Source organism: Carcharodon carcharias, chromosome 21 (genome assembly GCF_017639515.1).
Source record: "Carcharodon carcharias isolate sCarCar2 chromosome 21, sCarCar2.pri, whole genome shotgun sequence".
In the NCBI taxonomy this organism is placed as follows: domain Eukaryota; kingdom Metazoa; phylum Chordata; class Chondrichthyes; order Lamniformes; family Lamnidae; genus Carcharodon; species Carcharodon carcharias.
Window position 1 is genome coordinate 12489457 of NC_054487.1, and position 15444 is coordinate 12504900.

Here is a 15444-nt window from a genome sequence, read left to right on the forward strand (position 1 = left end):
TTAAACACCTTACCTACCTACCCTGCTACCTTCAGGGATCTGTGGATATGTACCATGTCTTCCTTGTCCACAAACATATTACCTCTATGGTCCCTAAGTTCCCTAGTTATTCTCTTGCTCTTTATATATTTAAAAAACCCCTTTGGGTTTTCCTTTATTCTACATACCAATGCTTTCTCATGCACTCTCTTAGCTTTCCTAATTTCCTTTTTAAGTTCCCTCTTACACTTATTATACTCCTCTAGGGACTCTGCTGTGTTGAGCCCTCGGTATCTGCCATAAGCTTCACTTTTTTTCTTAATCCTAACCTTTATGTCCCTTGACATCCAGGGTTCTCCGGACTTGGTCCTTCCCCTTGTCTTTATGGGAACATATTTGCCCTGTACTCTCGCTATTTCCTCCTTGAATGCCTCCCACTGCTCTGACACAGTCTTATCTGCAAGTAGCTGTGCCCAGTTCACTTGGGCCAAATCATACCTCATCTTAGTAAAATTAGCCTTTCCCAAGTTTAGAATCTTTATTCCCAGCTCAACCTTACCCTTTTCTATAACTATCCTAAATCTAACTGAGTTATGGTCACTATCTCCAAAACGTTCCCCTCCTAATATGTCTTCCACCTGCCCAGGCTCATTTCCGAATATTAGGTCCAGGACTGCCCCCTCCCTTGTTGGAGTTTCTACGTACTGGCTAAAAAAGCTCTCCTGGATGCAACTTAAGAATTTTGTTCCCTCCCTACCTTACACACAAACTATCCCAGTTAATATTTGGGTAGTTAAAATCCCTTACTATTACTAGCTTATTATTCTTACACTTCTCTGAAATTTGATTACATGCTTGATCCTCTATCTCTCCCTGACTGCTTAGGGGCCTATAGTACACACCCAAAAGTGCGTTTGCCCCTTTTGTGTTTTTTACCTCTACCTGTATGGCCTCATTTGATGATCTTTCCGAGATAACATCCCTCTTCACTGCTATAATTGATTCCTTGATCAATATTGCGACGCCTCTTCTATCCACTTCTATCTCGTTTGAATACCCTACAGCCAAGAATGTTGAGCTGCCAATCCTGCCCTTCTTTTAGCCAAATCTCGGTCATAACTATGATATCATATTCCGAAATGCATATCTGTGCCCTCAGCTCATCTATCTTATTCCTCAAGCTCCTTGTATTAAAATATATTCCATTTAGTCTTGCTAAACTCTCTTCTTTCTTATCCAGCCTATGTTTCCTCTGCTTTGCAGACCCACTTACTAATGTTTTAACTTCCAATTCCATCTCAGCTTCTCTCCCCTCTGAACTGCTTTTTAGGATCCCATCCCCCTGCCAATTTAGTTTAAATCCACCCCCAACAGCATTAGCAAACCTCCCCGCGAGGATGTTGGTCCTGTTCCTGTTCAGATGTTACCTGTCCAAGTTGTACAGGTCCCACCTCCCTCAGAAATGCCAATGCCCCAAGGATGTAAAGCCCTTCCTCCTGCACCATCACTCCAGCCACGCATTCATCTGCTCTATGCTTCTGTTGCGATACTCACCAGAGCGTGGCACCGGGAATAATCTGGAGATTACCACCTTTGAAGTCCTGTTTTTCAATTTCCTGCCTAACTCCCTAAAGTCTGCTTACAGGACCTCATTTCTCTTTCTTCCTAGGTCATTGGTCGACCTCTAGCTGTTCACTTTCCCCCTTCAGAATGCCCTGCAGCCGTTCCACGACATCCTTGACCCTGGCACCCACATACCATCTTGGAGTCATGTCTACGGCCGCAGAAGCTCCTTTCAACTCCCCTCACTAACGAATCCCCTACCACATTTCTTCCTCCCCACCTGAGCAGCCACAGTGCCATGGCCTTGGCTCAGGTTGGCCTCCACAAAGGAATCGTCACTCTCACCGTTTTCCAAGGCCAAAAAATGGTTTGTGAACGAGATGCACTCGGGGGGCTCCCTCATTACCTGCTTGGTCTCCTTCTTCTGTCTGGTGGTCATCCATTCCCTCTCTGCTTGCACTTCCTTAAGCTGCGGGGTGACCACGCCCTGAAGTGTGCTATCCATGAACCTCTCAGCCTTGTGAGTGCACCATAGTGACCCCAGCTGCCACTCAAGTTCCAAAAGCTGGAGCTTGAGTTACTCCAGTCAGAGGCACCTCCTGCACACATGGTCATCCAGACCGCCAAGAGCATCTAGGATTTCCCACATAGCACAGGATGTGCAAATCACGGGACTGAGCTCCCCAGACATTTCTTAACTAAATAGAATATGGACCTTTGTTTTTATTTTACCCTTACTCCTACTTGAATATAGACTAGGTGATAGGTCCTCTAGATAGATTAAATCCTCTAGGTGCTGCTGACTGCCTGTCCCAGGATCCTCCTTTCGCAATCTCCTCAGGAGGTGTATGTAAGAAATTATTTCCTCCCCAGTGAACAGAAGATTAGAATTTTTCTTGGCACTTTGCAATACCATGGCTATTCGATGGCCAGTTGCTGAAAACCATATTTTGTGATGTAATAGCCCACAATTCTAGATCTCTAAGGTGGAGTCTTCCCTGTGAAAGAACATTACTGAATTTAACATCCAACATGACAGTGCTCTCACACAGGGGGTTTGTCCATTCTTCTACAGTACTCTATTACTCCTGCCCTTGCTGATGAGTACTCCTGACAACTGCAGCTGCTCAACATTGATTCACAAAACTTGAAGAGATTGCGTCACATTGATTATACAAATAGAAGCCATCTATTTTTCTGCGTCTTTGGGTGCATTACTCTATTTCAGGAGAGTGGCACCTTCATCAATCTCAGTGCTTTCCTCCACCTTCTCACCCTACACTGTTTTCAAAAAAACAGACAGGAAGCCATTGGGGAATAAGATACTAATTTATGTGTGAATATGGAGAACACAATGACACCATTCCAACTGGCACATTCTAAATTGGTTGCCACTGAGAACATCAAGGTGTTATTAACATAGCAATGCTGTTGACATCAAACACGCTATTGAACTCGGTCTCATTCAGTGAGCAGATACAGAGCCAGTCTATCCCATGGCAGCCATCAAAACTTGGGCCTCTGCTGCTGTAAAGGAACCTAAAATGTTCAGGAAGCTCACTAAAAACAACCAAATCCTACATTTTAACATATCTCTTGAAGGTACACCACTTCATGTACATCCATTACAAATTCTCACAAGCTTCCCATTTTAGCAGGATATTGATTTACGTTTCAAATCAGTCAACCAACTCTCAGACCATATTTCATTCAGATGTCCACCCAGCTTAACCACAATTGACTGCTGCCACAGCAACAGAGGTTATTGATTGGATCTGCTCTCTGTTTCTCCCACTTGTGCGTGGCCTTGCGACAAGTGTACAGAACAGTCATCTGACCAGCAGCCTGGAGGTTTGATGCTGTAATAAGATTCTCTCTCAACATGACTGCAGTGCAGCACAAAGACAATGTGTTGACAGTCAGGAGCAGTGGGAGCTGTTTAATAGTTTTCACCATAAGATCAATCCAAGTGTAAAACAAGCACTGCTTGGAACACTGAATAACCCATGCTACAAGTGTGCACATTGTAAAACCTGCAGTGTGCACCAACCAGGGTGTAATTTCAGCAACCAAAACAAATTCAAGTCCTGAACGATAACACACAATTTCAGTACACATCAGTTAAGTAATGTAGATAGAGCTAAGTGACCCCACAACCAAGGAATGAGGTCCAAGCTCTGCAATCCTGCCACATCTGGTCATAATTGGTGGTGGGCAATTAAACAATTAACTGGAGGAGGCAGCTCCACAAATATTCCCACTCTCAATGATGGGGGAGCTCAGCACATGCAAAAGACAGGGCTTTAAGCATTTGCAACCACTTTCAGCCGAAAGTGCCGAATAGATGATCTAACTTGGTCTCCTCCCGTGGTCCCGAGCATCAGTGATGCTAATCTTCAGCCAATTCAATTCACTCCACGTGATATCAAGAAACAGCTGAAGAAACTGGATACTGTAATGGTTATAGACCCTGCCAACATTCTGGCCAAGTACTGAAGATTTGTGCTCCAGAACTAGACGCATCCTTATCCAAGCTGTTCCTCTACAGATACATCCCCAGCATCTACCTGACAATGTGGAAAATTTGTCAGGTATGACCTGTCCACAAAAAGCAGGACAAATTGAATCCTGCCATACCACCCCATCAGCGAAGTGAGGGAAGGTCTTGTCGACAGTGCTATCAAGTGATACTCACACAACAATAACCTGCTCACTGATGCTCAGCTTGGGTTCTGCCAGGGCCACTCAGCTCCTAACCTCATCAGAGCCTTGGTCCAAACATGGTCAAAAGAGCTGAACTCCAGGGGGGAGGTGAGAGAGTGACTGCCTTCAAAGTCAAGGCAGCATTTGACCAAGTGTGGCATCAAGGAGTCCCATCAAAACTGAAGTCAATGGAAATGGGGGAAATTCTCCAGGTTGAAGTCATACCTAGCACAAAAGGAAGATGGTTGTGGTTGTTGGAGGTTAATTATCTCAGTCCCAGAACATTGCTGCAGAATTCCCCAGGTAGTGTCCTAGGCAAAACCATTTCAGCTGCTTCACCTTCCCTCCATCACAAGGTCAAAAGTGAGGATGTTTGCTGATGATTGCACAATGTACAGTACCACTTCCGATGACTCAGACACTGAAGCAGTCCGTGTTAAATATGCAGCAAGGTCAGGACAAGATTCAGGCTTGGGCTGATAAGAGGCAAGTAACATTTGTGCCACACAAGTGCCAGGCAATGACCATCTCCAACAAGAGAGAATCCAACCATCTCCCCATGACATTCAATGGCATTACCATCGATGAATCCCCCACTATCAACATCCTGAGAGTTACCATTGGCCAGAAACTGTACTGGACCAACATATAAATAATGCATAAATATGGACCTACAAGAGCAGGTCAGAGGCTAGGAATCCTATGATGAGTAACTCGCCTTCTAATTCCCCAAAAGCTGTCACAAGTCAGGATTGTGATGGAATATTCTCCACTTGCCTGGATGAGTGCAGCTCCAACAAGGCTGAAGAAGCTTGACACAATCCAAGGCAAAGCAGCCTGCTTGAACAGTACCTCCATCATCTTAAATATTCACTCCTTCCACCACCAAAGGACAGTGGCAACAATGTACCATCTACAAGATGCACTGCAGCAACTCACCAAGGCTCCAAACCCATGTCCCCACTACCCAGAAAGACAAAGACAGTAGATTCATGGGAACACCACCACCTGCAAGTACCCCACTAAGTTACACCATCCTGAATAAGTGAATTTTAAAAAGTAACAATCCAGAAAAAATTAGTACAAATGCCACTGTAGTTTTCTTTAATATATATTCTGGAAATAAAAAGCTGGTAGTTGTAAAAGTGACAATGAAGCTGTGAAATTGTACCTTAACCCTAACCCCAAATAGGTCAAAATGTCCTTTATTGGAAGGAAGCTTACCATCCTATCCCAATCTGGCTTATATGTGACTTCAGTCCCACATGAATATCAATGTGGATGGTTCTTAAATGCTTTCTGAAGTGGATTAGCAAGTCAATCAGTTGTATCAAACCAGTTCAAGAAAGCCCACCCCCATATTTTTCAGTAAATCATTGAATGCTTACAGCACAGGAGGAGGCCATTCATTCTTCGTGTCTATGCCAGCCCTCTGCAAAAGCAACTCACTTAGTCCCACTCCTCTGGCTTTTCCCCATAGCTCTGCAAATATTCTCTCTTCAGAAAATTATCCAATTTCCTTTTGAAAGCCATAACTGAATATGCCTCCAGCAAATAATCAGGCAGTGCACACCAGATCATAACCACTCATTGCCTAAGCAAGTTTTTCATGTCACCTTTGGTTTTCCTGCCATTCATCCTAAATCAGTGTCCTCTGGTTCTTGGCCTTCCAACAATGGGAGCAGTTTCTCTCTAATTACTCTGTCCCGATCACTCAAGATTTTGAAAACCTCTGTCAATTTTCCTCTCAACCTTCTCTTCTCAAAAGAGAGCAACCTTAATTTTTCCAATTTATTCCCGAAACTGCAGTCACTCATCCTTGTAAGTCTTTCCTGCACCTTCTCTAATGCTTTCATATCTTCTGAATTAGGCACAATATTCCTGGTGAGGCTAAACCAACATTTTATAGAAATTTATCATAATTTCTTTGCTATTACACTCGAGGGCTCTATTTATTTTGCAACAAATGCTGGCCTTTCCAGTGACGTCCACATCCCATAAAAAAAGAGTGAAGAGATAAAAAGAGAGCCCAAGACCCTATATGCTTGAACTGCTTTCTCAATCTGCCCTGCCATCTTCAATGATTTGTGAACATATGCTTGCAGGACAGCTAGGTGCGTGCACTAAATGCTGGCATAGCCAGCAACGACTACATAGCAAAAATGGGTGGCAGGGATGGGGGAGCCTGCCAAAATCACTATCAAGACTCACATGAACAGGTGTTTAGGTGAAGTATGAGAGGATTCCAGAGAGTGGAAATTATTCAGCTGTTGATATCTGATTCTATAAACATTGTTGGATATGAATAAAAAAAAACACACAGGAACTATAAACAATGAATATTCTGTGGGATTTTGATAGATTACTTGTACAGAGCAGCTACCTGGATTTAGCTGGAAAATGGTACTTTGGATGGCCTATCCGAGGCTACCTTCCAAGATACACGAATAGAAATGCGATGGGAATGTGAATAAAACGTGAATGAAAGGAAACAGTACAACTTGGTCCATTAGAGAGCAGCAAAATTCTAGTTTTAAATGTAAACCAAAAAATAGTTGTGGCATTTTGTGCTTCACTATGTAGTTGGAATTTAGGACTCAAAGGATTAACTCTTTTCTTGAACTGAAGGCTCATTTTGTCTGTCTGTGCAAATTCAAAAAAATAGTTTGTTTAGCCCAGTACCTGGGGAAAAGCAGACTATAAATGTGCAAATCAACATATACCTTCAGACACAAGATTGGGGGAATGCAACAAAGGTTCATTAGATTGATTCCCAGAATGAGAGGAGATGTTAAGTAGAATGGGTTATGTTCTCTCAAGTTTAAAAGAAAAAGAGCTGATCTCATTGAAACATGCAAGATTCTGAGAGGACTACAGTAGGGACATTAGTGGGGCACATTGCCTTTGATGTGTCCATTATGCTCAGTCATTTCTTGGTATCATCTGGAGTGGATTGAATTGGCTAAAGACTGGCATCTGTGATGCTGGGGACCTCAGGAGGAGGCTGTGATGGATTATCTGTGGCTGTGATGGGTCAAAATTCTGGAACTTACTTCCTAACAGCACTGTGGGTTTACCTACACCACATGGGCTGCAGCATTTCAAGAAGGCAGCTCACTACCATCTTCTCAAGGGCAACTAGGGATGGGCAATAAATGCTGACCCAGCCAGCAAAGCACAAAACCCGTGAATGAATATAAAAAAAAAATCCACTTGGTACTTCTGGCTTAAGATGGCTGTTAACATTTCAGCCTCATTTTTTGGCACTGATGTGCTGGGCACCACCATCATTCAGGATTGGGATGTTATTGGAGCCTTCTTCTCCCATTAGTTTTTTTAATTGCCTACCACCATTTACAACTGGATGGGGAAGGACTGCAGAACTCTGATCTGATTTATCGATTGTGAGAACTCTAAGCTCTGACTTTTGCATAAGGAAATCCTGTGTGGTAGCTTCACCAGGTTAGCACCTCATTTTTATGCCTGGTGGTGCACCTGGCCATATTCTCCTAGACTCCTCATTGAACCAGAGTTAGTCCCATGGCCTGATGGTAATAACAGTGAAGGATATGCCAGGTCATGAGGTTACAGATTTGGTGGAGTACAATTCTGCTGATGACCCACAGCATCTCATGGACACTCAGTTTGAGCTGCTAAATCTGATCTGAATCTATCCCAATTAGCAAGGTGTTAATGCCACACAACATAACAGGCAGTGTCCTTAGTGTGAAGACAGGAAAACCAGTGGCGTACATTTAAGGAGATTATTTCATAACTCTCAACAAGATATATTCTATTGAGGAAGAAAGACTCTACCAGAAGGATACAGCATCCATGGCTAACAAAGGAAGTTAATGGTCATGTCAAATTGAAAGAAAAAACATTCAATAAGATGCCACATAAAAGGTCACTACACAAGATAATAGTTCATGATGTTGGGTGATGTATCAACATGAATAGATGAATGGCTAACTAACAGGAAACAGAGTTGGAATAAATGGGTCATTTTCAACTTGGTAAACTGTAACTAGTGCCACAGGGATCAGTGCTGGGGCCTCAACTATTTTCGATCTATATTAATGACTTGGATGATGGGACCAACAGTATTGTAGTCAAATTTGCTGACAATATGAAGATAAGTAGGAAAGCAAGTTCTGATGGAGGTGCAAAGAGATATAGATAGGTTAAATGAGTGTGTAAAAATCTGGCAAATGGCACTTAATGCAGCAAAATCTGAGGTTGCCCACTTTGGCAGTAAGAATAGGAAAGCAGAATATTATTTAAATGGAAACAGACTGCAGAACGTTGTGATACAGAGGGGCCTTGGGTGTCCTTGTATACGAATCACAAAAAGTCAGCATGTAGGTGCAGCAAGTAATTAAGGTGGCAAACAGAATGTTGGTCTTTATATAAGGGAGATAGAATACAACTGTACAAGGCATTGGTGAGCCCACATCTGGAGTACTGTGTGCAGTTTTGGTCACCATATTTAAGGAGGGACATACATGCACTGGAGGTGGTTCAGAGAAGATTCACGAGACTGATTCCTGGAATGAAGGGGTTGTCCTATGAGGAAAGGTTGAGCCTGTACTCACTGGAGTTTAGAAGAACGAGAGGTGATTTTATTGAAACACACAAGATTCTGAGGGAGTCTGACAGGGTGGGAGGATGCTGAGAGGATGTTTCCCCTCGTGGGAGAATATAGAACCAGGGAGTATGGTTTAAAAATAAAGGGTTCCCTGTTTTAAGATGGAGATGAGAAGGAATTTCTTCTTTCAGCGCATTGCTAGCATTTGGAATTCTCTCCCCCAGTGAGCAGTGGAAGCTGAGTCATTGAATATATTCAGGGCTGAGTTAGACAGGGAAATCAAGAATTATGGGGGACAGGCAGGAAAGTGGAGTTATGGCCATATTAGATCAGCCATGACTTTATTCACTAGCAGAGCAGGCTTGAGGGGCTGAATGGCTTACTCCTGTGCTTATTTCTTATGTTTTTATATGCAGTGGTCAATTCTACCAATATTCTCATACACAGATGCATCTGCGTCAGGCGGATTGGTGAGGACAAAAGTCAATTAGATTTTTCACTCCTGTTAGTTCCATCACCACCTGATGCAGGCCCAGTTTGGCAGAAATGTCCTTCAGGGCTCAGCCAGCTTGGTCAGTAGTTGTGCTACAAACCAGTCTTCATGATGGGCATCAAGCCCCCATCCAGAATACATTCTGTGCCTTAGCTATCCTCAGTGCCTCTTTCAAATGGTGTTCAATATAAGGAGTACTGATATCACTGGCACCACTTTTGGTCCATCTAACATGCCAGTGGCTCAGGTCATACTAAAGGATGGTGATGGAAGAGTCTGGGGCATAGGCTGTAAGGTATGATTTGCTAAGTATGACGATGTCAGGCTGTTACTTGACAAGTCTGTGGGACAGCTCTCCCAATTTTGGCATAAATCTCCAGCTATTAACGAGGAGGGCTCTACAGAGTTGACTAAGCTGAATGTGCCAGCATAATATCCAATGTCAGGGACGATGCCAGGTGGTCTATCTAACTTTTCCATCATGGTTTGATATAACTAAGTGTCTTGCTAGGCCTGTTCAGAGGGAAGTTAAGTGTCAACCACAACGCTAGGGATCTGAAGTCACAGGTAGGCCAGAACAAGTAGGGATGAGAGAGCTCCTTCCCTAAAGGGCATTAATGAGCAGATGGGTTTTTAGCACAATCCAGTAGATTCGTGGTCACCATTACTGATACTATCTTTTATTCTAGACCTATGAAGTAATTGCACTTAAATTCTCCAGCTGTTGCAATAAGATGTGAACTCAATTCTCCAGAGAATTAACCAAGCCTCTGGGTTACTAGTCCAGTAAGGTTACCACTATGCTACCATTCCCAGCATGCCATTGGGCACATATCCATTCATCCAGTGAGGGAGAACAGAAATTCTATTCGTTATGATATTGTGATTTGTGAAGATTTCTGGGTAAAAGCATAACCACATTTTAATTACAACTTTGTTAAGCAAAGTGACCACCATCATTCTTAATGGAAACATACACCATTTTTTGGAATCATAAGATCTACTCTGTGCTCCAATATCTAGTCACAACTCAACATCACGCTTAAAGAAATCCCATTAATTGCACGTCATGTCAGTTGTACTCCTACTTTTAGGAGCAAACAGGAAGAAGCAAGAAGGTTAAACTTACATACAAGACTTTACAACAAGTGTGCTGAGCCAGAAACATGAGTTTGAATAGACACAATTTGAACAAATCTTTTCACAAATAAATTAAAATGGTTTCCGATTGGAACTGTCCAACTCTATTTTAGGCACTATCTAGGTGAAGAATATTGGGTGGAGGAGAAAAGAATTAAATTTACCTTCGAGTCAAATGCAAGTTTGTCAAAAGTTTTCAGTTAGTTGTAAATTAACCCATTATGTTCCAAAAACCTCTTTTACTGCAGAGGCAAACAACACAAAGCCACTGGTTCCAATTTCCAACACTCAAGTTAAATGCACTGATTAACTGTGTACTGGGTAATTTATCATCTGCTGGAAATCTGGAATGAACACAGAATACACTCAGTAACGCTGGAGGTCTGTCAGCAGCTGTGAAGAGGAAAGATAGGTCAACAGATTGAATAAAACCCTTTGAAAAACTGGGACAAAAAGTACCATTGTACTTACCCCGCCCAGGCCTACACAACCCTTTGTGAACTCTGTGTTCCTTGCATTGTGGCCTCTTGTACACCCCAATTTTCTTTACCCTATTATTGGTAGCCATGCCTTAAGTCATCTAGGCCTGAAAACTCTGGCATTCTCTCCCTAAACTTCTGTCTCTCTCCTCCTTTAAGACACTGCTTAAAATCTACCTCTCTGAACATGCTTTTGGCCAAGGGCCTCAGTGTCAAATCCTGCTTAGTAATGTTCCTGTGAAGCACCTTAAAGGTGCTGCATGAGTTCGAGTTATTTTTAAGTTGGAAAAAGAGGGTGAGGTAAAATATTACATATCATCCACCAATTAACTGTTCTTCTCTTAAGACGGCAGAACATACAACCTTTTAAAAAAATTTCTGACTGAAGTACTTGTTTCTCCTCAACACCCCTTTTACACTGCTAAAAGGCAATTCAGTTTCAAAGACATGTTTTACCCTCAAAAGTTCATCTGCTTTTACTCTCTACAGATGCTGACAAACATTGCGGCATTTTTGACAGAATTCAGAGGCCAAATTAACTGTTTTTTCTTCAAAGTTTCTCCTGTTTAGAAGTGTGGATTGCCTCATTTCCAAATGCGTTTTTAAGAAAACAAAGCAGAGAGGAAAGAGAACAACCTTAGTTAGATAGAGCTACTCTTCACAAAATTATGCACATGGTATTTAGCCTTACCCTAGCTCGGAGATAGCCTAGATCAGAGTTAAAGAGTGTAAATACATAATTCTGAAGCATCAACTCCATTTGGCCCTTGTATATGTTTTTCTGTTGGCATAAACATAAATTCAGTGTTAGTTCACAGAAGGTGAAACAAGAGCAAAATAAAATGCACAATACTTTAAGGTAACTGTGAGAATAATGTTTAACAGTCAAGGAGTGGTTGGCTCAGAGGGCAAGATAGTGCTTTCTTCATTCCTGGGATGTGGGCATCACTAATAAGGCCAGCATTTTTTGACCATTGTTGTGCCCTTAAGATCGTTATGATAAGTAGCCTTCTTCAATTTCTGCAGTCCATATGGAGAGGGTACAGTTAGAGTGCTGTTAGCTAGGGAGTTATAGGATTTTGGCCGAGTGACAATGAAAGAACAGCGATATAGTCCTTCCTTAAATAAGGTGGCCAAAACGGATACAGTGGGTAGCTCAGTACTTCTTTCAGATGGTACATACATCAGCCACGATATGTCAGTGGCCAAGAAAGTGAATGTTTAAGATGGTGGATGGGGTGCTAATCAAGCAGACTGCTTTTTCCTGGATGGGATTGAGCTTCTTGTGTTGTTGTTGGAGTTGCAATCATCCAGGCAAGTGGAGAGTATTCTATCACACTTCTGACTTGTGTGTCTTAAGGATGGTGGACAGGCTTTGTGGAATCAGGAAGTGAGTTACTCATTGCCGAATTCCCAGCCTCTAACCTAGTCTTGCAGCCAGCGAATTTATATGGCTAGTGCAGTTCAGTTTCTGGTCAATGGTAACCCCAGGATGTTGATGTTGGGGGATTCAAGGGTATTCAATGGCATTGAATATCAGAGAGGTGATTAGACTTTCTCTTGTTGGAAATGATCAAAGCCTGGTAGTTGAGTGTGATGCAATTATTACTTGTAACTTATTAGCCCAAGCTTGAATGTTGTCCAAGCCTTGCCGCAGGTAGGCATGGACTGCTTCAGTAGTTGAGCATTTGTGAATGGAACCAAACACTATGCAATCATCAGCAAACATCCCCACTTCTGACCTTATGATGGATGAAACAGCTGAGAAGGCTGGGCTCAGGACACTATCCTGAGGAATTCCTGCTCGTGCCAGTGGAGAACTTTACCACAGTTCCCATTGACTTCAATTATGTTAAGGCTCTTTGGCCTCATGTCCGAGATGTGGACTTGAAACCAACTCAGTTAGGGGTCTGAAAGTCTCCTCCATTGACTAGAAGGGTTCTACCAGAGATTAATTTGAGCATTTTTGATGCACGTCCTGGTGGGCATGAGCCCACACTGCAAAATTAGCTCTACAATACTAGTCTGGCCATTAGAGGAACAAAAAATGTCTGTTGTGGGAAATGGGTGCAGGAGCAAGTGCTTGGCCAAATTAGATACTGGTACAAACATTGAACAAAGAACAAAGAAAAGTACAGCACAGGAACAGGCCCTTCGGCCCTCCAAGCCTGCACCATCAACTAAAACATTTTGCACTTCCAGGGTCTGTATCCCTCTATTCCCATCCTATACATGTATTTGTCAAGCTGCCTCTTAAACACCACTATCGTACCTGTTCCACCACCTCCTCTGACAGCGAATTCCAGACACTCACTACTCTCTGCGTAAAAAACTTGCCCTGCACATCTCCTCTATAGATTTAAGGTGAGAGGAAAAAACTATGTCCCCTCGTAATTGACTCTTCCACCCTGGGAAAAAGCTTCTGACTATCTACTCTGTCCATGGCACTCAATTTTGTAAACTTCTATCAAGTCGCCCCTCAATCTCCGTCGCTCTATTGCTGGACAGAATGTAGGAAGCTTAGCATTATATTGAATGGTCTTGAACTTGCTCTGTGCTGTTTGATGCTCAGCATTCAAATATAATGTTTAAAATACAGAAAGTGCAGGGAATGTGAAAATTGAATTCATGCTAAGGTATGCAATATCTTTTCCAAACTCAAGATATCTTTATCGCACTGTCATGGTGCAATAGTGATGTTTAGCGACAGGATATTACCTATTCGTCTGCTGCCCAAAATGGTTCCACTCTTTTATAAATGCGAAACTATAGATGACATTTTTTTTCTACTGTGGATCAAGAGGATTTATAAATCTACAGAAGGTCAAGTACACCGAACATGGTTGAGATAAGTGCTGGAGGTGCCAGGCATTTCTTGATATTCCACATCTAGGTCCTATTTCAGAGATAATATGACCAGCTTTTGAGACCAAATTATATATTTTTTTCTTCAGTAGCTAATTTTTCCCCTTAGTGTCTAAAAAGGCTTATTTTTATAATGCAACCCTCAGATAAGTGACCAGTCTATATGCATGAACCCAAATCTTGAGTGCCAACAGGTTATTCTCAGAGACATCAGCAACCAAGGCTAATCGCGTCTCTGTCCAAAATGTAAACATGCCCTCACTGTAGATGTCATTAAATTCAAAAAGAATCTTGCAGCACGAAAGGAGGCCAGCTGGCAGGTCATTGAAAGAGTTATCCATCAGTTCTACTCCCCAGCTCCCTCTCCATATCTTTGCAAATTGGACTTTTCTTCTTCTCCCCAAATGCAGGAGCCCAATTTTTGCCCCAACAGAGATCGACTAACTTAGTACAAACTGCACCTCAAACCTACAAGCTTCTGATTCCCACAGCTCAGCTTTATCCTGCCTAAACCATTAAGGTGAGCTTGACATAAACATTTCTCCCCAAACCTATTCATCAACCTACTTTTAGCAGTATATCCGCCAAAGAACCAATTACATGTAGCGCTCCATCCTTCTTTCGCGGATCACCGCCTGGGTCTGTCAAGATCTGGTAACAAAAGCTCATCATCTTTGGCAAAACCTATAGAAGTCAAATCAGTACAAAGTGACAAAATGGTGGAATTAAAATCATTGTTATTACAACGAAAGTTTGTATCAAAAATAATTTAAAAATATTTAAAGTTCATTTTGCCTGACTTCAACTAATTTATACAGGAATCTTCATTAGTCTAAGGTGGAGGGGGGGGAAACTGGGAATTGAACTTTGACTTTAGGTTAGGCTTTAGGGTATGATGCAGTTCATCTGTAAGCATTATATAAAGTTTTCTAATCAGCAGCATGCAGACACTTAATACTTGCTTCAGAAAGTATGATCTTGCTTTTCTTCTCCTTCTCCTCCCCAAAGGGATTTCCTCCAATTCTCCAGAACCAGCAAACATGGCAGAGTAGGTTGGCAGCTGGCCTACTCACAGACCTCTACCATCCCACCCTGAACCCCCCGCATGGTTACAGGAAAGGCTGCTCCAGGATTGGCTCTCTTTTATCTGAGGAAGGCACCTGGCCTCGACTCTATAACCCCCAGGCCACGTGGCCTAGATCAGAAATCAAATTCTCTCACACCATTCCAAGGCATAGTATGTTGATGCACCAACTCATCGCCATGTTTTATACTTTTAAGTGTAAAACATACTTTTAAGTGCCAAGGCGCACTGATAAATGATAAAAATTGTGTTTTTTAAAAATGTCTTCATATAGTAACGCCAAGTCCTGCCTGGAATGGAGATGATGGGATGATTCCTCTATCAATCACACTGCTGTGATTGACCGGGATTGATTTTCAATACATCTTTTCTGCAGCGATCCATCACTCACTACACTTTGCTGGAGAAATAGTCACACTTTCATCAGGAGTCTTGGCTGCAGTTTTGGACATGAGTTGCAGCTCATGGAAGTTCAATTTAAAGATTCTCTTTGCTAAGGAAACAGACTGTTTTCTGATGTGCATTGTTTAAAAAGACTAGTTTGTTGAGT

At 42.3% G+C, this 15444-nt stretch overlaps 1 protein-coding gene across 4 annotated transcripts in view; it reads right to left on the reverse strand.

Moving 5' to 3' along the window:
• ipo8 (importin 8) overlaps positions 1-15444 on the reverse strand; it is a 117713-nt gene that overhangs the window by 44162 nt on the left and 58107 nt on the right. For all 4 annotated transcript variants that reach the window (XM_041215920.1, XM_041215919.1, XM_041215921.1 and 1 more), the window contains 2 exons: positions 14378-14494; positions 11637-11726 (listed from right to left, as the gene is read on the reverse strand). In XM_041215920.1, coding sequence (XP_041071854.1) covers positions 11637-11726; positions 14378-14494 — 207 coding nt within the window. The remainder of the gene's footprint in view (positions 1-11636; positions 11727-14377; positions 14495-15444) is intronic.